This window comes from the organism of the source record quoted next, unplaced genomic scaffold, assembly GCF_019419815.1.
Source record: "Pyrus x bretschneideri cultivar Hongxiangsu unplaced genomic scaffold, Pyrus_bretschneideri_v1 Contig42, whole genome shotgun sequence".
NCBI classification, from domain to species: domain Eukaryota; kingdom Viridiplantae; phylum Streptophyta; class Magnoliopsida; order Rosales; family Rosaceae; genus Pyrus; species Pyrus x bretschneideri.
This window is the reverse complement of record NW_025999746.1, coordinates 3894248-3915130: the sequence shown is the minus strand read 5'-3', so window position 1 is coordinate 3915130 and position 20883 is coordinate 3894248. Positions and strand designations below refer to the sequence as shown.

Below are 20883 nucleotides of genomic sequence, written 5' to 3'. Positions count from 1 at the left end.
GAGAATTTTTCGTTAAAGTTTCCATTAAAAAATTCAGTAGGCTCGAGCGAATTTGAAAATTCGACAGAAGAGAACCACAGTTCAAAGATCAAAAGGAACGCAAATTTTTTCTACCCCAAATTATGAAGTATTGCTTCATTATTAAAAGTCAGAAACCTACGGGAAATATCATCATTAAAATTAATTTATTATGTTGTTGTACGTTCTTTTAATCACAAATAATCACCAGGCAGTAGGGTTCAGTGATGTATTTCTTAATGGGTTATTATACAAAATGGTCCTTGAAATTTGCATGATCAATAGAAATGGTCTCTGAGATTGAAAATCAATAAAAACGATCCCTAAGATTGTCCACCATCCATGATTTTGGTTATTCCGTTAAAAACGTTTTCGGGCAATTTTCAAAGTTTTGTAACTCAATCGTTTTTTAATCAAATTCGACCCATAATATATCAAAATGAAGAGGAAAGTGTAGAATAAGATTATACCATTTGGAAGCCCAATGATTGCCGGAGATGGCCGGAAAATAGCCTGAAAGGTGATTGGTCCGCGGGAAAACTGGAAAATTTGCCGAAAACTGGGTAAACTTTAAACGTTCATAACTTTTTCAATACTCAACCAAATCGAGTCATTCAAAAAAAAAAAAAATACTTCTTGACGAGACGAAGAGAATGATACCTTTTTCGAAGGCTTACTCGCTGTGGTTTGGTCGGACAACGGCTCGAAATTGGCTAACCATTTTCGAGTTAGCCACTTTCAAGTAGTTTTCCAGTGAAACCATGGAGAGTTAGAAGTAAAGAAAGATACCATTCTTTTTGTCTTGTTGAAAAGTATGATTTTCGTTTTTGAATTACTTGATTTCGTTAAGTATTGAAGAAGTTATGAACGTTTAAAGTTTACTTAGTTTCCAGAGAGTTTTTCAATTTTCCTGCGGACCAGTCACTTTTCAGACTATTTTCTGGCCATTTTTGGCAATCATTGGGCCTTCAAATAGGTATAATCTTGTTCTAGACTTTCTTATCTTCATTTTGATATATTATGTGTCGAATTTGGTTAAGAATTGATTGAGTTATGAAGCTTTGAAAATTGCCCAAAGAGTTTTTAATGGAAGGACCAAAATCATGGATGGTGGACAATCTCAAAGACAATTTCTATTGATTTTCAATCTCAAAGACCATTTCTATTGATCATGTAAATCTCAGGGACCATTTTGTATAATAACCTTTTCTTTATTTGTAAGTAAAATATTTTAATTCGTTTTCCGTGGATACGAGTTCAATACCAAATCATAGGGAATATATTTGCTCACCGGTCACTATCCTCAAGTGATGGTGATGTTTACCACCATATTTATCACCGTTAGATAAGTTTAAATTTTTAGATTTGATTTTGAGATATATGCAGTGGATAGACACGAATCTCAAAATTTAAAACTCATCCAACAAAGATAAAAGGAATGTAAGCATTATCGCCACTTGAGAGTGTAGAGCAAAAATGCACTGTGGCTCGCACAACTCCTTACTAATAGATTGCAAGAGGAAAAACAAAACAAAATAGATTGCAAGCAAGTATTTTTAGTGGAGATCAACTTACTTGAAACATGTTTACCGTCATGTAATATTTCGATCCTACAATACATATCGCATGTTAAATTTTTTACTCATATCATTGTTTTATTGAACCAAGACGTCATTGTCAATCCATTCTTTGTAGATTCGAGTAATGCTAGAAGACAAAATTTATAGACTAAATTTTGAAAACTAAAGAACATGAAAGTTGATAATTGGTTTATTACTTAAGCGTTGATAAATGTGCTCATTTCTATTAGTGATACATCATTTAATTTGTAAATTTAATCTACAAATTTAATTTCCCTAATATTATCCATTATTTTCAATTCTAGTGACAAAATTTAGTTTTGGTGGGAAGCCCATAATGACACGTAACGTAGGGGTTTCACCTTCTCCCGCCACGCGCAAATTTTCCGACTCCTAAAAATTTCCAATTCTCCAGAGACGCTCCAAGTTTCCTCTCCTTTGCATTTGGTAAGTCCCAATTTTTCATTTTTCTGAGGTTTTTTTTTTTTTGTACGATTTTTGCATTTCTCTGATTTATTTTCAGTGTTTAAATGCTCGTCCAACTGATTTTTTTTTGTTCTTTTTTTTATTCACCTTAAATTTTAGCATTTTTTAGTGACTTTTGTACTGAGTTGGTGAATTCCTGTGTCGAATTGAGTTAAATTGGAAATAAAGTTTTGGGTTGATGTTGTTCTGAGCTGTCATTAACATTGATGCATTTGTTGAAATGGGTTTTTGAGTGTTACCTGGTAACTTTTATTTTTATTTTTTATATAATTTATATTTATTTTGTAGAAAAGGGAAAATGTAGGTCAAGAAATTGGGTTGGAGATATTTCACATCATGATTTTGTTGGATTTGGGTGATTGGTTGAAGGGAAGATGCAAGCAAAGCTTTCATAAAACCATAACAAGATATTTCTTGTAGTGCAATCTAGGGTGAAATGTGACACTTTTTAGTACTCTAGATGTAGATATCTGAAACCACAATAGCCAGGGTTTACTTTTGAGATGGGATTCCCTTCCTATCCCCAAGCGGATTCATACGAGGCGATGTGAGGAAAATTGGGTTGGAAGTTGTTTAGAGAGCTGTGAAATAGTGGTAGAGTTGTTGATTTGCAATTATTATGCCAATTTAGTTTTTCCCTCCAACACCGATTCAAGGACTTGTAGGAGTTTGTTATGAATTTCGCTAATTTAGTTTCAGATTTTTTACATCTGTTTCTTGTTCTAGTTTTGAAATCGTTAATGGAATATTGCTTTCTTTGGCATTGCCGAAATGGTGGTTTGCTACTTTCCTATTAGTCCTCAACATGACTGAGAGAAGATATGACGGATCTGAAAACAAGGGGCCCGTTGTAGACTACACAAGTGCCAAGTATTACCCTGCTCCTGCCCCTTCAAATTATGCGTATGACCATGTTTCTGCTTCTGCTTGTGCTAACGAGGATCATGGGGTGCATAAGGACCCTCTGGGTCTGGAAGACTTTTCCGGGTATATATTTATGTGCAATGGAAGAACAAAACCGGAATGCTACCTATACTGTGTTTTTGGACTTCCTGCTGGAAGAAGGGAAGTTATAGAGAGGATTTGGCCAGGCACAAAGCTGTTTCTCTTTGATTATGATGTCAAGTTTCTCTATGGGGTGTATGAAGCAACCACTGCTGGAAAGAACGGCTTTTGGTGGAAGCTTTCCCGCACAGGTGAGTTTAGTATTGCTTTTCGTATCATCTCCTACTGCAAAAGGGTCTTTGTTTAAGTTAAATGGGAAGAGAAAATAAGCTTTCGAACCAAACCACCATTGACATAATAATATGCTTAATGGGTCGTCTTTTAGAATTTCCCGCCTTAATTTATTGTTCAGTAAGAACTAATTCGTATTCACTTGAATTTTGTGTATAGGTAAGATTCAGAATTTACAAGGAATGTCTCCCCTTGCCTGAGAGTGGTTTTAAACATGCTATTCTAGATAACTACCAGAAGGGCTCCAAGAAGTTTAACCCCATTCTCAATTGCCAACAAGTAAGTTTCTTTGGTAATGGAATCAGTTCCATTTCATCCTTCTCGATTGGATTGCCGTCACTTGATCAACCGTACTTATTTTCCAGTTGATTTTATTGTGCAGGTAAGCCATTTGTTATCACTGTTTCATCCTCTTACCACACAATCACCTGTCAAATATGACAATTCCTATATAAAGGATCAATACCCAAGCCTGCCTCCTTCAGGCACTACATATTATAACTCAACGCGTATCAGTCAAGCCCCACAAGTGTTGTTTCCTCAATATGTTCCACAGGCAGTCCTAGTTCAGCAGTGGGATGGTCGTGGATACACAGGAAACATGGGTCTTTTCCATCATGCAGACCAACCTGCTGTGCCAAATGCAGGTTCACAATCAGTAATGCCAACTCAATATACGGAGGAACAGTTTCAGTCCACAGCAACCCTGCCTTCCATGAAGGATCCAAATGCATCTTCGTTATATGGCGGTCTTACTTCACCAATGTTGGACCCTCAGCCTCAGCCTCAGTATATTCAACCGAGTGTCATACACCAACAGCCTGCTAGCTATGGATACATGTCATACACGGGCTACATTTATCCTGCTGTGCAACCACAAGCTGTGCCAGCTCCAAATCAGACATATTATTCTGCACAAGTGGATCACAGTTACTCCGCTGAACTACCTGCCTCACAAGCACCCACATCATATGAAAGGTACCTATCTTTAGGTAGTTTGATTCCCCTGTTGCAACCCAAGGGATGCTCTTTATTTTTTGTTGGTTAATGTACGCCAAAAGTTTGATTATTTTAGATTATTATTATTATTATTTTTTGAAACTTGGAGTTTCCCTGCTCCACCAAGCAAATTGTATCGTTAAATGGGGATGCTAGTCAAAGAGTATTCTTTGAGAAGTTACAGTACATGTTCTTAAAGATACAATTATTTACTAATGCAGGAAAGGTTTGGGTGACTTTCCTTTGAAAGAAACAAAACATATTACGCAATTTGGGAACTGTTATATTTGATTTGTTAAGCGGAGAGTTTCATTGCATGTGATCATGCTTAAAAACAACATCCCGGATATTTGCTCCACTCTCTTTTCAATTTCATAACCTTGTTGTTAGTTCTTAGAACATTTCTTCGTTTTGACTAGTCTTTGTTATTAAACTGAAATTATCATGGTCCTTGTGTTGCAGTTATCACAGGCACGAGGCCACACATGATGAAGTGCCTACTGATCAACAAACGAGCTTGGGATATGGGTACAATCACCTTTGAAGACGGAGACTGGAACAAATTTACAGCAGGGGAATGCTGCCGAATACTACAACCTCTACCAAGTGCCTACAGTCCAGTATGTTTCATCACCTGCACAAACCACACACCTCAACAACATTGGAAGCACCTGAGCTCCCAAGCTACTAACCTAATGTCAAACTGGTTAATTGGACATCTCAAACATGCTGGTAACATGAGCATAGCTTTGCCTGGTTGTTATCACTTCACCTATTTAGTTCAGGTTCTTGGTTTAGAACGATATATCAGTTTGTTATAAATAGTTACTAGGAATGATGCATTAGCATTGTAGCTCGGGTGGTAAAGGCTGCTAATGTACCCTTGCAGAATAGTTGGTCTTGAATCTTTAAGATGCAAAAAACTACATTTAAACGAATGCTTCGTGTTTAAGATGGAAAATGCAACTAGTAGATGATTCGTTCTTCTCGTAATTGCATTACTGCAGGATGATTTGTGGATCAGCTTAGAAGTGATGCTGCAGAATTCAACCCGAAATCGAATTCCCATTCTGGTACTCATTTTACTTGTCTAGCAGATGGATCTCTACTTTTGTTTTGAATTCGTTCGATTGTTGATGAAAACAAAAAAAGCGGATTTCGTATGAGGTCAAAAAATGTTCTCAATATCAGCATTATTTTGTATCATTTCGATTAGCATGTGGGAGGGAGACATCTTTAATCCCTGTTTTCACCAACCGCTATGGTATCGTGCAAGCATGGATCATTTCGAAATGGGGAAATTGACCTTGACCTTGACCTTGACCTATCCATTGTATTTCCACTCTCCAGCCATCTTGTCACGGAGAAAAACTTGTGTAACGGTGCTTCGACCATGTTATACGCACGACTTTTTTTACGGGTTGTATTTATTTTCGTCACACTCGATCTTTCACGATTCATTCAGTATAGATATGTCCTAATCAGACAACTTTACTGAATATCTTCTGCAATGGCAAAATCATCACCTCATGGGGTCCTCAGGTAGACTGAACCAACGAGGAACCATGGTTGGGAAGATGTAGTGGATTCACATGTAGTGTGTGAAATGGGGTCAGATTCAGACAGAGAAGTAGATCATCCACGATCCATGGTCTGGTGGTTGACCCCAATGCTCGTTGACTCCAAGACACTCTTTCTAGCCGGGAGGATTAGGAATGTCATGTCGCCACGCTTTCAGTCCACTCTTTCGTGGAATAACAATTTACATGAAACGAATTTGCTATCGCTATAGTGTTTCAGATCAATTATGCATTATAAAGAAAAACTTATATATACATGACAATGCATTATTGAATTGAGATGCTACATTATGTTAAACTCGTTTCATCTAAGTCATTCTCCCTTCATACTGATCAAATTTTTTCTCACTTTAATCACGTGATCCAACACGAGATGATAAAGTTTCATTATCCACTAATCATATGATCATTTGATGATATAAATCATAGGGAAATTTTATTTAAACCCATGTAACCTATTTCTACACTCAACTTAAATTTTAAATGTTAATTGTATATTTTACCCTATTGCATAATTACTATTAAGTACAAATAAAATTAATAATAAAACTCAAATTTATCAATAAACCCAAACACTATAATTAAACCCTATGATCACTCTTTGTTTATCCTACATTCATTCTGGCTAAAACTCTAATAGCTCTCATAGAGAAACAAATTTTTTTATTGATGGATGGTGATTTTGAAGTTTTGAATCCTCCAACCAAGGTATGACTCAATTTATGAATTTTTTGTTTGTTTGATTTCAATTTTTTAGAGTTTAGAAGATGAATATTTTGAATTTTACATATACATTCTTCAAATTTCATGTACTAAATTAGCATTTACGATTTCACACAAAGAGTAATGTTTATGACATTCAAACACCAGAGACTAACCAAGATGCATCTTGAAATACAATATAATTCAATATAATTTGCAGCCTTTGATATCCTGCAGGTAAGTAAGTCTTGTGTCTACGACATATGTGCTTGTAAATTAATGTGTGTTGCAAATCTTAGGCTGTTGGTGGTTGTCCTGCATTTTTAAGGCTTGGCTGTTGGTTAGACTTGTATAGTGGTACTAGATCGATTGAAATTTCATAAGCAAAATTTGCAATTGATATGCGAGTGTGCATTTTTGAAATTACAGAGATATTATCTTGTCAAACAAATAGTAATGTTTTTGAACAAACCCAATTTGATTACTAGTGCTCCATGCACTTCATGAAGTCTATAGAAAGATTCCTATGAAAAGGTACGGTAGCAGACGTATATGCTCATGAAACAGAGACCATACAAAGAGAGATGGTGATGCATGATTTTTGTCAACATCTACATAAGTGTCAGTCTTGTTGTCAGCCATGGCTGAATTCACACCTCAATTCTCATTGTCCATTTCCAGACGATGTAAAGATAGAGTTATAAATCAAATGGGTGTAAAAATAAATTCACATATTGAATTGGATTTATAGGGGTATATTAGGTAATAAATTTGGGTTTAAAGATATATTAATAGTTTAGTTAAAAATCAAATAAGTGCAAATAATAAGTTAGGTGTAGATATATGTTACATAGGTTTAAATAAAATTTCTCTAAATCATATAATGAGAGAGATAAAAGGCAGCAAAATTTAAAACACAATAAGGCAAATGTCCACCACCTTGGATCATGTGTATCCAACTAAAATTCCAGGATGAAATGGACCAAAAAGGCTTTTGTCACGTCGATGCCATTTTTTAATTTTTGTTTGTTGTTTTGGATAGTCGTATGGTCCGATTCTCATATAAGAATATATGATTGGTTAGAACACTGTTACAATGTTATTTATTTTACAGAGACGATCTTATCAACTTTTGATGCCCTAAGTTTAGCATTGTAATAGTCTTTTTCTATTAGTGGGGTGCACCGTAGACATTGAATATATTCTCTTACCAAGATTGAGTTTCAGTAGCATTATTGTTCAATAAATATTTGTCACGTATTTAAAAATGTACCATTAATAATTGGGACGTGATCAATTAAAAACATAAGAGAATCTCACACGTCACATATTCACAGTAATGGACAACGGGGATTATTATGTTGTGCTTTTTGTACAAAGAGCATCTCCAAGAAATTCCACAAAACTAAAGTTGAAGTGCCACATAGGATTTTTTGTGCTTTAACAAAGTTATCAAATAAGTCTTCAAATTTAGAAGAGAATTGTTATTAACACTCTAAAAATCTCATTTGGCACTCCACACTTTCTATAATTAGAAAGAAAAATACATTTGTAAGGAGTGTAGAATGAGATTTTTGGAGTGTTAATAACATTTCCCATTTAGAAAATGTCATACACTATATTTAGAGACTCCCTATCTCACTCTTCAAACATTATTTTTATTATAAGAATGTCTTTGTCAACTGTTTTTTTTTTTTTTTTCCAAAGATGAAAGTAATAAAAAAGTACTAAGATTTGCGGAGTCTACTGAAGGAATCAACAAATTATAATTTTCAAATTATCATGTGAGTAAACAAATTATATTTGAAGAGTCACATTTAAAGAAACTGTTGGAGATGCTTTAAAGATATTAACTTAGAGCATTTCCAACAGCTCCTCTAAATATGACTTTTCGCATACAAGTTTGTGGGCTTACGTGACAATTTGAAAGACCAAAAATTGTTTTAGCAATCAGCAGACCTCCAATTAAACCAGCTATGCATGCCAGCATCCCCCTTTCACTTTTGCTGGCCATGTCTACTTGGTGTCTCTGCCTTTTCTTTTTCTTCTTGTTTAATAAAAACAAAAAATTATTGACTTTAATTAATGTAATCATTTAATTAGTTTTGCTTATTGAATCATTATTCCTCGTCTATATGTATCATTATTCGTAGTGTGTACTTAAAGAGACAAAGCCGCCATTATATACAATCTTTAAATTTCATGATTACACCTATTTTATATTTGCATTAAAACTAAACCCATTTTAAACGCCAACTTTCGCAGTTCAATTCAAAATTCGAAAGCAAATTAATAATCTAAATTTTAAGAGCTTGTGCAATATTTGCACATGTAACCTGCCTTGCTAGATTAGATCCGAGAGAATAAACTTAAATACAACATGTCACGTGAAGAGAGATAAATAAAAGGATATATACATTAAATTTTGAGTAACGTTATAATTCTGTATCCAATAAACAATAGTCAATACATGAATTATGATTGTTCGTGTTAGCTAATATCAATATAATTAGTTTGTATTAATCTATCCTACAAGTGGCAAACATCACATGTGATGGATTCGGATATCCAGTCGTATGCTCGGACATTTTTCAAAAATCTCAACGGCGAAGGTTTTGTTTATTTATTTATTTGGTTTAAATGGAAATATAGTTTTATTATTGTAAATTTAATATATTGACTCTGTATTTTCCAAGTCCGTCCCAACTCCCAACAAGAAAAACAGAAAAGAAAAATAATGAAAAGTTGGCATACCATTACCAGCCAGAAAAAAACTTCTCCGTGATTTCTAACTTTTTTCAGTTTTTGTGTTGTCTCTAGGTCAAATTTGTCGGAAATAATTTTCGCACTCTATTTTTCTGTACTTAAAGCAAAGGTGAATAAGATAACATAGACAAGAGGAGGAATACACATTAAAGAATAAGAAAACAAAAGTGTAAAAAAAATCACCAACATGCAAATAATTGCAGATTAGGTCGTAGTTCATGAGTGCTATGATTTTCTTAATACTTGAATGAGTCTTAAGTTTGAATTCCTCACTATCAAATTATAAATGAATCGTTGATAATTTGTAGCAATAATGTAATAAGTCGTATATGAACAAGATGTACTTAATTCACTACGTAATCTCGGAATTGAAATATGTGCCGAAGTTAGAAAAAAAAATCTTTCATGACACACCGTTCGGTTCGGAATTTTGAATTTCTTCTGTCATGGTAAAAGTACGTGACATTCATGCAAGCTCACAATTATAATTTATTCATACATGTAAATATAAGACACAATGGTAAACTCCAAGGAGAAAATTATAGCAATAGTCCTTGAATTTTTGCCCAATTGAAGTTTTGGTATGTGAACTAAAAATTCATGAGTATTGCTATCTTAACTTGTTTTAATGTGGAGCAATGATCGTTTTGACTAACTCCGTTAAAACTTCAATTTATTTATTTTTCCTTTTAAATTCTTCCTTTTGAATGAAAGTTTTAACGGAGTTGGTAAAAAGAGTTATAAAATCCCACATCGACCAACAGAGAGGGGTGATGTGCTTTATATGCACTTGCCCACCTTCATATAACACGAGGCCTTTTGGGAACTCACTGGCTTCAAGTTCCATCGGAACTCCAAAGTTAAGCGAGATTGGGCTGGAGCAATCCTAGGATGGGTGATCCATTGGGAAGTTGCTCGTGAGTTTCCAGAAACAAAACCGTGAGGGTGTGCTCGGGTCCTAAAGCGGACAATATCGTGCTACGACGGAGTCGAGCCCAGGATATGTGACAAGAGTCATGAAGACACATTATAACAAGTTCATAGACAAATACTCACGAATTTTTAGTCTAAGGGACTAAAACTCCAATTGAGCTAAAATTTAGGAACCATTACTCAAATTACCTGAACTCCAAATGCAGTTTATTTTCGTAAATTTGTAATATTATGTCAACATGTCACGTTTTATTAGAGTCACACGCTAATTTTCATATTTGAACAAGTGTTCACATCAGCTGCCTAGTGGATTCAAGAGAAAAGACCACTCCATTCCCATGAAAAAGAAGAAGAAAAAGGACAGCAGTCGCAACTCGCAACTCGCAACATTTTCCTCTTTCTGGAATTCAGTCTTCTGATCATCGCTAGTTTTCGGTATTTCCGTTAACAGAAAAACGCGGCTTATTCAAGTAATTCTCATTTAATCTAATTTCCAAAGCAAAAAACGCGTTTATTCCCTTTTCCTTCCCTAAATTATCAACGGAACAAAAAGTGGGGCCAACCAATGCATGAATAAAATAGTATTTAAATAAGTTGGTAGCGAACTGCAAGATCATAGACTGGAGAGATTTTCCGGAGACTGCAAATTTTAATTTCATTTTTGTGGAAATATAAAAGGAGGAAAAATACAAGGGAAGTTATAGTTATTGCAGCGGAGCTGAGGGAGGACGGAGGAGGAGGAGGCTTAGCTTTTTGGAGTCTTTTGGAATGGGAAACTGCTTTTCCAACGACGCCGGCGGCATGTCGGCGGTGGGCGGCACCGCAGCCTCTCACGCCAATCCCTACGACGCACCGAACGACGCAGTCGATCTCTTCCTCAGGTCGCGCGGCTACCACGGCCTCTTCTCTCAGATCGAGGTTACTTCTCTCTGCTTCTCTTGAATCTTCTGAGCCAAATTTGTAACTGTTAACTGTTAAGTAATTAATAATTAGTAATTAGCAATTAGCAGGTAGCAGTTTGGATTGGACTTTTGAGTTCTGTTGACTTAAATCTGATGGCGCTAGAGCTTAAGACTGTAGTTATGCACGCCATTGACGCTAATGTAGTCAAGAACATTAAGAAAGAGCTTGAATTAGTAAGATCATTTTGCAAAATTGGTGCTCAAGAATTGGATGTTCAAGAAAAATCCGGATTGTTCACTTGGATTCACAATCGAAGTCATTCGAAATGTAATGTTTGTTTAATGACTTCTACTGCAGCCAAAGCTAGATTTTACGATTTTTATGGAATTTTGTGGTGTTTTTTTTGTTAACTAATGAATTCGCTCCCATTTTGAGGTCTGTCAATGTTTGCATCTGGTGTACTTAATTTTCTTGTTAACAATTTGCATGCAGATATCACTTGCTGCTATAGACCTGTGTGATCGGGATGTTCTCTCCAAGGTTTGTCGCTCTAATGCATAGGAGTAGCCATTCCTTGCATTTCTACTGTTAAATCCTTAGGAGTCTTGATCATTGATGTGTGTATGGTACCCTAGCTCGCCTCATACTCTTATTCCGATTATGTTGAATCACAATGTTAAATCCTTAGGAGTAGCCATTCCGATTCGTTATCCATATTTTGCTCTCATGCTAGATATTTTTTGGTTGTGTAAATCTTTCCTTTGTTTCAAGGATGTCAGTCTGTTATTCATGAATTTTATTTTCTATAGAGTGATCCGATGGTGGTTATCTATACAAAAGGAAGAGATGGAGGACTTTCAGAGCTTGGTCGCACTGAAGTAGTTCTAAATTCATTAAATCCAAAATGGATCACAAAACAAAATATCACTTATCATTTTGAGGTTGTGCAGACTCTGGTGTAAGTTTAAAGCTTTTATCTCCGTTTTAATTAAAAAAATGTTTTTGGTCCCACAATTATGTGCAACGATTCCATGGTGGCTAACTATATTTTCATAACAGCTTTCGTGTGTATGACGTTGACACTCAGTTTCATAATGTGGAAGTGAAGGTACAAAATTTACGATGTTGTGCCTACATGTAAAGTTTCCTTTTCTTAAGTGACTTGACCATCCATGTATCCTCTTAAAACTCTCTATGCAAGAGGCAAGGAAATATGGTTATTTTCTCATTCGGCTAAAGGCCATATCATATTATTTGTTTGCTCCTCATATTTCTGGATGAACACTGTTCTGCTTTGCGCATATTTCTAGGTGGACGCATTGGTAGGGGTAGCTTCATATTATATGTATTAAAACAAAGATTTGCTGCATCTCATTCAAGTGCTTGTAAGCATAACTGGTTCATAATGGACGGTTTTACTTGTGCAGATGCTTCAGCTAGAGGAGCAACAATTTCTTGGTGAGGCAACCTGCGCATTGTCTGAGGTGTGACATAGTGACCATTCTCTGTGGAATCATTGAACTACTGAATCTCTATGATATTCTATCTAAACTTGTCAAAGTTGACCAATATGCGCAAAGCCTGCTTGAACCCAACCAACTTTTAGCTACTAAGTGGGTGGTTTTGTGGTCTGTGAAACAGGGCAAGCCTAAACTTGAATCATAAAATTAAAGATTGAATCAAGGTTTACTCATTGGACCTAACAAGTCAAAGACAAGAGTATTCTACTTTTGGCTTGCTTGATCTAATCCTCACCTCTCAGGCACACCACACACAACACCAGATATAATACAATCAATGGACATTTGATATCTCTAATCTGAGAAGTAATTTATTTCACCTTTCTGGTGCATCTGGTTACCAATATACACTAGTGGAATTATTTATTTGAAGGACCACCTTAAGCTCTGGCGTCTGATTCTTTTACCCATTAATTTGCCTTTCTACTTGTGCAGATAGTTACTAAATCAGACAGGTTACTAACACTCAATCTTGAATATAGAGAAGAGTTCGACAGACCAAATCCTCACCGAGACCGTGGAAAACTCATTGTGCACGCTGAGGAATCTGTTAGCTCTAAGATAGCAATAGAGATGAGTTTAAGGTGTTTAGATTTGGAATACAAGGATCTCTTCTCAAAAAGTGTAGGGGCTTCTGACTTATTATTGTTTATCTTTGGTTATCTACTTTGATGAGCATTACTAGTTATGCACGCATGGCCAAATGAAAAACAGTTCATGTTTTGACACATATTCGGACTGGTCTTTCAGGACCCCTTTTTGGTAATATCAAAACTTGCGGAGAGTGGGATCACAATTCCAGTTTGCAAAACAGAAGTCATAAAGAATGAGCTCAAACCCTCATGGAAACCAGTATACATAAATATTCAACAAGTTGGAAGCAAGGTATAAACATGCATCTTTTTTGCAGCTATATGTGTAAATTAGTGGAGGTTGAGTTTGCTGGAATATGCTTTGTTTTTTTACTTCCCATGGAAAGTTCAAGGGTTTGGTCCATGGCTGTATTTTCTGTTTTTCTTGCTAAACTCAAAAAGTTAACTCAACTTGTTCATTTGGCTGCCATCACTAAAAATTGTGCTGACATTAATTACCATGTAGTCAAACATGCAGATTTGGTTGTTAAAGATTTATGTGCACCTTTGCAGATAAGAAGCAATGCTTCTTCATCTGTTTGTTGATAGTTGGATCATATTGTGCTTCTCCTATAGTTTCTAATAGTTTTCCCATTTTAATATTTATTTTGTTAATCTGCAGGACAGCCCATTGATAATGGAGTGTTTTAATTTCAATAACAATGGCAAGCATGATCTGATTGGGTAATTCCTATAGAGTGGATGAGTGACTACTTTTATCGGCTTTATTTTCCTTTTCTCCTATTACAATATTATGATTTCGTTGAAATACAGAAAAATTCAGAAATCACTGGCAGAGTTGGAAAAGCTTCATAGCAGCGGACAAGGAGAGAATTTATTTTTACCAACTACTGTTGGGCATGATTCCCACAACAAGGTAATATTATAAATGGTAATATATTATTAAGTGGATTTCCATCCCACTTTCTCTTAATTTAGAAGTTCTCTGACTGCATTGCAGGTACTAAAGAGCCAACTATTTGTCGACAAGTTTACCGAGACTGTCCAGCACACCTTCCTTGATTACTTGGCTGGGGGCTATGAGCTGAACTTCATGGTTGCTGTTGATTTTACAGGTGCTTATCTAGACATAAATGTTGCTGTACATCATAATTTGTTGGGTGCAAATGCATATCATGATAGAAGTGATTGTTACTAGAAATTGAGCCTTGCAAAGCTAGAAGTGCAGTTGCATGGCTTCCGTTGTCTGCTATAGAAAAGTGTTGCGTCGCTGTACTTGTGCCCTGATCATTGTTATTTCTAGCTTATTGCTTTAAACTTTTCTTACTGTTGCCCTATTATAAATGCAAACTTGTTCACAATGACTCTTTTAATACGTCTTAAATTGTCTTATCAAATTCACTCATATTCCTTGCTTACCAGCTTCAAATGGAAATTCTCGCCTGCCTGATTCTTTGCATTATATAGATCCTACAGGACGGCCAAATGCATACCAGAGAGTGAGAATTTCGTCCCTTGTAATTTAATCCCCACAATTATTTTCCTTTCTTTGGACCTATATGATTGTGACATTGTTTTCCAGGCAATCATCGAAGTTGTGGAGGTGTTACAGTTTTATGATTCAGACAAGCGCTTTCCTGCCTGGGGATTTGGAGCCCGACCAATTGATGGTCCAGTTTCTCATTGTTTCAATTTGAACGGGAGTAGTCATCACTGTGAGGTGAAAAACTTATGGCCAGAACTTGCTTTTGTAACCTTGAACTTTTTAGTTGCTTTCTGTATTAAGGATTATGCAACTCTACTTCTTTCAGGTTGAAGGAATCCAAGGAATTATGACGGCATACGCAAGTGCCCTCCAAAATGTGTCTCTTGCAGGACCAACCCTTTTTGGTCCTGTAATCACAAATGCTGCATTGAATGCCAGCCAGTCTGTTGCAAATGGTGGACGAAAATACTTTGTTTTGTTAATAATCACGGTATACATAATGGGGTTGGATGTGCTCTCTAGTTGTTTTACTTTTACTTCACTCAAAATTTCCCAGCTTCTTTAGTTTTTATGATTTTATCAGAACTTTGGTCTAAATTTTACTGCCGTAGGATGGAGTAGTGACAGATCACCAAGAAACCAAAGATGCCCTTGTGAAAGCGTCCGACCTGCCATTGTCTATCTTGATTGTTGGAGTAGGAGGAGCTGACTTCAAAGAAATGGAGGTATATCCTTCCCTTGTGTTTGCAGTGCCGGAATGTCTTATGTTAGAGAACTGATAATTTTCATTGAACAGCCATACTTGAATAAAAAGCCCGAACGCTACATAACTAATTATCTTTACTTTTTCGTTGTGAAGATTTTGGATGCTGACAAGGGCGAGAGACTTGAAAGTTCTACTGGACGTGTGGCTTCACGTGATATAGTACAGTTTGTTCCATTCCGAGATGTACAAAGTAAGACTTTTCCTATTCTTTTACCATATCCGCCTACCAACTTTAATTAGCAGGCAGTAACTTCCCTTTCACCACCAGGTGGAGAAATTTCTGTTGTTCAGGCACTCTTAGCAGAACTACCGGCTCAATTTCTGACTTACATGCGATCGAGAGATGACAAACCAATTTTGTGATCATGTAAAGAACTGTACATATGAAGGTTGATATTCTCCGCTTGATCCTCTTGCAATATGAGCCTGAATGTTTTTTGTTTCTTCCCCTCTTTGGCTGCATGGAAACCCTAATGCAATTTTGTCATGAAGAACAATTTTATGTTGCATTATCACGTTCGAGACTTGGGATGAGTGCAGCTGCACAGTCCTCGCGGCCGCCTTTGTGAGACTGCAAACTTAAGTGCCCGCAGTTCTCTCTACCAGGCTTGTGTTCTACAATTGGATGCGGTAAGCATGGAGAACCGGTTATCTTTTGAAATTAACAACTTGGAGAAAGATGCGAAGAACGGTTTCAGAATAGAAGTACAAGTACTTTCAGCTTTTGGAAATGGAGGTTTATCAAGTGTTCAAAATGTTGCTTAATCTTTTGTTTTCTTCTTTTCTGTTTCCCCCTCCTTTTTCGTTTCCGAATTTCGCTGCACTGCTGCGAATTATATTGTTTTATGAAGCATTTAACATGAACGATGAATGCAAGATTGTTTTGAAACAAATAGAACCCTTTTTTTCTCCGGCGATACGTTGCGGTTTAGCAGAGTAAGGTTTCTCTACGTACCAGGCCCATGGATGCCTTCTTTTTTATTTTCCAGTGAAAACTTGCATAGGTCTTTAATTTGCTAGGCTCTTCACTCGGGACAAATAAATATAAAGTGGTTGGTCTTAACGCTTGTTTGAGGCTGTTTTCGAAATGATTAAAAACGCTTCTACTACATTTGAGAGAGAGAGAGAGAGAGAGAGAGAGAGAGAGGGAATGGTAATTTTATTTGAACAAGCGATATTATTTACATTTAAGTCTTACAATGGTTGATAATAATGTGGTTCAAATTCGCTTTTTACGAGAATTAAGTATAAAACCTTTCACTTACAAGCTTATTTATTTAAAATTTTAATTCCTGACGACAAGTATTTTGTCGGTAATTAAAGATGTAAGCGATCTTAAATTATTTACACGTTTATGTATCTAGAACGAAAATATATATAAATAATTTCGTTCTCTGACCTATATATTATTAAAATGTGAGTCCAACAGTACAATCATATGGTAGTTGATTTCACATCTAATTTAGATTTTTTAATATCTTATGACGTTGCTGATTCATAATTTGCCCCATTTCAAACATGAAACATGGCATCAATTGAGCATGAAAATGCATGCTATGATTTGTAAATACAAGATAATACTTTCCCATTCATGCATGATGCATGCTTTGACATACGCAAATTCAATCCTGAATTTCTTCTTTGGATAAGTCCAACCATTTATTCCTTTCCCTTTCTGATGACTCCACCATGACATTTTAGGTAAATAAAGTTTTTTAGATCACATTTGTAAACTATGTGATGTGTTACAAATAGAAAATAAGAACGTTAATCAATATTTAAATGATAATTTAATCATCAACAATTACGTCATATGATTTATAAAATACAATTTAAATAAATAGTCTTCTTAGCATTGTTTCAAATTTAAACCATCCGGAATAATTAGTCTCAAAAGTAAACGCGGTTAGCTCAAAAAGAAGAAAAAAGATGGAATAGAAGGCCATAAAGTTGGACCATTTGCTTTTTCAATTCAGCTCCCAAATTTGACACCATCAAAGAGCTAGGCTAGGAAACATATATTAAATGACTGTTTCAAACCCTAGCATTTCTCCTTCTTCTCTCCTCCTCCTCCTCTCCTCCTCTTTCTCTTTGCGCTATTGTCCTCTCTCATCTCTTCCTCTCTTGATTTTGCCTGATTCGTACTTTTTACTTCGCAAATTGATATTCTACACTAAATTGATCTAAATCACGAAAATAATGATTCAAACTTGGATGCATAAAAGAAAGCACACTTCTATATCTACTGATTTTGATTCATATATATATAGTAATACAAAACAAGATAGTTAATTGCTAGCTCGTAAGAACAATATTTGTGGTGCATGTTTGCTTGATGATTTAGCACAAGAATATCTTATATATAAATTTTCAAAGGGTTTTAACAAGGCTATAAAGTGGATCGAAAGCATGGGAAGAGGTCCTTTCCTGGTGATGAACCAGAGGCGAAAGAGGAGGATCATCGAATGATCTTCGAGCCGTTTTTCTCGTCAGCTCGATCTCAACATGAGATGTCTGCCATGGTCTCAGCTCTATCTCAAGTTCTTGGAAGCACTAACAATCAGACCCCAGCTGTTCAAGTGCCGATGGAGCCGCCACTGATTGCTCCCCAGTCCAGCGCCATGGAGTCGCATGATGATCAATCTCCTCAACAGGCTCGAGATCAAGGTTTAATATAGTTCAACAGTACTATATTGATCATGATTATTATTGCTAGTGCTTGAGCAATTTCATTATTTACTTCCGCTTTTAATTAATTTAGTTCCCCCGTGTAGCTAGACTTAAATATTCATAGGGATCGATTCCAGTTTATACGTTGTGACAGTTTTTTACCTGCAAAGGGAAGCATGAACTTGAAGTTGTGTCGTCTTATATATTCTTATATCAATTTTCTCTCTCAACACGTAGTGCCCTAAGTAATCATGCATGATTCGGCTTATGATATGGATTTAGGGTTTACTGTGCAGATTTAGAATCAAATCCTCTATATTGTTCCGTTTCCATCTTAGTTGATATTTTTAGTTAGGTTTAATATTTTTATCTGCAAAAGCAGCCTCGGTACCCTAATAGCTGTTTGTTTTTTTTCGAACAAGCGATATTATCTATACTAAAGGGTTAAAAGAGTAGGCTAAGCCTCAAAATGAGTTAGCAATAATGTGGCTTATATTCATCTTAGGTAAGAATCAAACCTAAATCCTATCACTTACAAATGAAGAGTAATACTACTAAACCGTAATACTAAGTGGTTTTAGAGTGACATGATAACCAACTACACCACGAAACCTTGTTCCCTAATAACAGTTTAAATAACTGAAGTTTGTCCGTTGTATTTTGGGCCTAATTTTTTTCATGTTTGCAGCTCATTTGTGTAGACTGTCTATATGGTTACATTCTTTCTCATCATAATAATAACTCATACACTACTTGTTTCCTAGCTACAATTGTTTTCCATGTAGCTATTCTACCAAATAAAGATGAATATTTGAGTGTGTATAGTTGATATATGCAATTAACAATGACAATTCAATATGCAAATTTGAACTTAAACCAATTGGTTAGAGCAGTGTGTTACTCTTTATGCACCTAAATCCCCTTGCCTGTAGTTAGATGAATTGAGTGTGTTGAATGTCTTATTAACATACCATTTATTCTGTTTGAATGCACGTAATTAGGGTACTGTTTTAATAAATTTGGAAACATACATGCATAACATTGTTAATTTGTGAAGGGACCGCGAGGAGAAGGCACTATAGAGGAGTGAGGCAGAGACCTTGGGGGAAGTGGGCAGCTGAGATTCGTGACCCGAAGAAGGCAGCTCGGGTGTGGCTCGGCACCTTTGAAACCGACGAGGCAGCGGCACTTGCTTACGATGAAGCAGCTCTCAGGTTTAAAGGAAGCAAAGCTAAGCTCAACTTTCCCGAAAGAGTTCAAGGAAGAATTACGGAATTAGGTTCCCTCACTGCCACTAGTACTCAACAAAACTTGCCAGCTGGGGCATCTCAAAGAGTAATTACTGACCACCATCACCCTCTTTCTGATCATCAATATCACCTGCAGGCATTCCCTAATAATGTTGTTACTCGTCCTCATGATCAATATGCACAATATTTTCGGAGTGGTCACGAGTGCATAAGTTATGATTTACCAGCTACTCTTTATGAAAGAGAGAGATTTGCTACCCAGACATCAGAAACTACTACATCGTCATCATCTTTATTACCTTTCTTACCATCTCATCAACAAGGAGATCAACAACATCCCTTAGGCTATTCTATGCCGGGGTTCGGGTCTTCTTCTTCGAGTTCAAATCCTCCTCCTACGAATAGGAACCGTCGACCTTGACAAGAGTACTTTATTCAAGAGGACAGTACACATCCAAGTTCCAAGTTCCCTGGGAGATCAGTCGTGGGAGAATAAAGATATAATTATATCCTTCAAGTTTTGTGACGTATTTTTGTTTCTTTCTTTCTTGAATTAGACTCTCTTTTGTCGACAAAGGTTTAAGAAGGTGATCAAAAGTGTGTTGTTAATTGATGATTGTTTTCGGTTTGTTTGACGAGGTTTTCACCAGCGTACGTATGTCAAATAATAGTCTATTGAAAATGAAATACTTTCTCCACACCTTAATAATTATCATACCCGCATGTTTAGACTTAGTTAAGTTGGCTAAAGTAGTGTAAATCCCTCATTTGCACTAAGTTTGAATTTTCGTCTCTTAGTTGAGAGTTATTTAGTGTACGACTCTCGCTTGTTTAAAAAAGAACAGCACATACCTTCAACTTTTGAGATTGATGCATCCATGACGATTAGATTGCAATGACCGCGCGCATGCACACTTTTTAAGACATGGATTAATCTGCTAGTTAATCAGCCTTCCAAACTCCCAACAGGGAAAAAAAGATATATAGTAGAGATTGTGGAGGAATCATCTAATAGTGTTGCTTCTAAGGTTCGGTAACCTTCTGTTATATGTAGATACACATGCACAAAAAGAAATCTCATACATTATTATTTATTCTAAATTATTCCGGGGAATATTATTCTAGGGAATATTATTCTAAATTATTCCAGGGAATATTATTCTAAATTATTATTTATTTTGATAAGTACAGAAGAAATCTCATACATATCAACTTGATTGATATATTGGCATATTGTGTAGACTAGCTAATTAATGGTCATCGAATTCGGCTATATCTGTGCGAGACCTGCATGAGTCAGCCTATAAATATTTAACACGTTCCAAATGCGTGCCTAAGTATATTCATAGAGGTTCTAGAGATCGTGTTTCAGAACGATATGATATTTTTCTGCTT

The 20883-nt window shown here is 35.9% G+C and overlaps 3 protein-coding genes across 5 annotated transcripts; all 3 read left to right on the top strand.

The window, feature by feature from the left end:
- Positions 1-2889: 2889 nt before the first annotated feature.
- Positions 2890-5312, top strand: LOC103962632. The gene is made up of 5 exons (XM_048566617.1): positions 2890-3071; positions 3211-3280; positions 3480-3599; positions 3703-4298; positions 4782-5312. Exons 1-5 carry the CDS (start codon positions 2890-2892, stop codon positions 4861-4863), a joined length of 1050 nt encoding a protein of 349 aa, XP_048422574.1. The 3' UTR covers positions 4864-5312.
- A 5371-nt stretch (positions 5313-10683) lies between these two features.
- LOC103962633 (protein BONZAI 1) lies at positions 10684-16487 on the top strand. Of its 3 annotated transcripts, none has more exons than XM_009375373.3 (17): positions 10684-11218; positions 11696-11743; positions 12013-12161; positions 12263-12311; positions 12631-12687; positions 13159-13347; positions 13474-13608; positions 13978-14039; positions 14130-14232; positions 14317-14431; positions 14739-14815; positions 14899-15036; positions 15128-15292; positions 15414-15527; positions 15662-15758; positions 15837-15935; positions 16061-16487. In XM_009375373.3, the coding sequence occupies exons 1-16, from the start codon at positions 11069-11071 to the stop codon at positions 15929-15931; spliced, it is 1743 nt and encodes a 580-aa protein (XP_009373648.2). In that variant the 5' UTR covers positions 10684-11068; the 3' UTR covers positions 15932-15935; positions 16061-16487. The 3 variants fall into 3 exon arrangements, with proteins under 3 accessions (XP_009373648.2, XP_009373650.2, XP_009373647.2); XM_009375375.3 differs by having other exon boundaries at positions 15837-15957; XM_009375372.3 differs by having other exon boundaries at positions 10685-11218; positions 15837-16487.
- A 1093-nt stretch (positions 16488-17580) lies between these two features.
- Positions 17581-20188, top strand: LOC103962634 (ethylene-responsive transcription factor ERF113-like). The gene is made up of 2 exons (XM_009375377.3): positions 17581-18235; positions 19296-20188. Exons 1-2 carry the CDS (start codon positions 18034-18036, stop codon positions 19907-19909), a joined length of 816 nt encoding a protein of 271 aa, XP_009373652.1. The 5' UTR covers positions 17581-18033; the 3' UTR covers positions 19910-20188.
- Positions 20189-20883: the final 695 nt, after the last annotated feature.

What these genes read in the sequence shown, in the direction of transcription:
- LOC103962633 (XM_009375373.3), top strand. Translation starts at nt 11,069, where the DNA reads ATGGGAAACTGCTTTTCCAACGACGCCGGCGGCATGTCGGCGGTGGGC. An exon ending in AGGATCTCTTCTCAAAAAGT is followed by an intron (nt 13,348 to 13,473) that starts GTAGGGGCTTCT and finishes CTGGTCTTTCAG; the next exon opens with GACCCCTTTTTGGTAATATC. An exon ending in TTGTTTTGTTAATAATCACG is followed by an intron (nt 15,293 to 15,413) that starts GTATACATAATG and finishes TTACTGCCGTAG; the next exon opens with GATGGAGTAGTGACAGATCA.
- LOC103962632 (XM_048566617.1), top strand. Translation starts at nt 2,890, where the DNA reads ATGACTGAGAGAAGATATGACGGATCTGAAAACAAGGGGCCCGTTGTA. An exon ending in GGTCTGGAAGACTTTTCCGG is followed by an intron (nt 3,072 to 3,210) that starts GTATATATTTAT and finishes TATGATGTCAAG; the next exon opens with TTTCTCTATGGGGTGTATGA. An exon ending in GTGGAAGCTTTCCCGCACAG is followed by an intron (nt 3,281 to 3,479) that starts GTGAGTTTAGTA and finishes TTTTGTGTATAG; the next exon opens with GTAAGATTCAGAATTTACAA.
- LOC103962634 (XM_009375377.3), top strand. Translation starts at nt 18,034, where the DNA reads ATGATCTTCGAGCCGTTTTTCTCGTCAGCTCGATCTCAACATGAGATG. An exon ending in TCAACAGGCTCGAGATCAAG is followed by an intron (nt 18,236 to 19,295) that starts GTTTAATATAGT and finishes TAATTTGTGAAG; the next exon opens with GGACCGCGAGGAGAAGGCAC.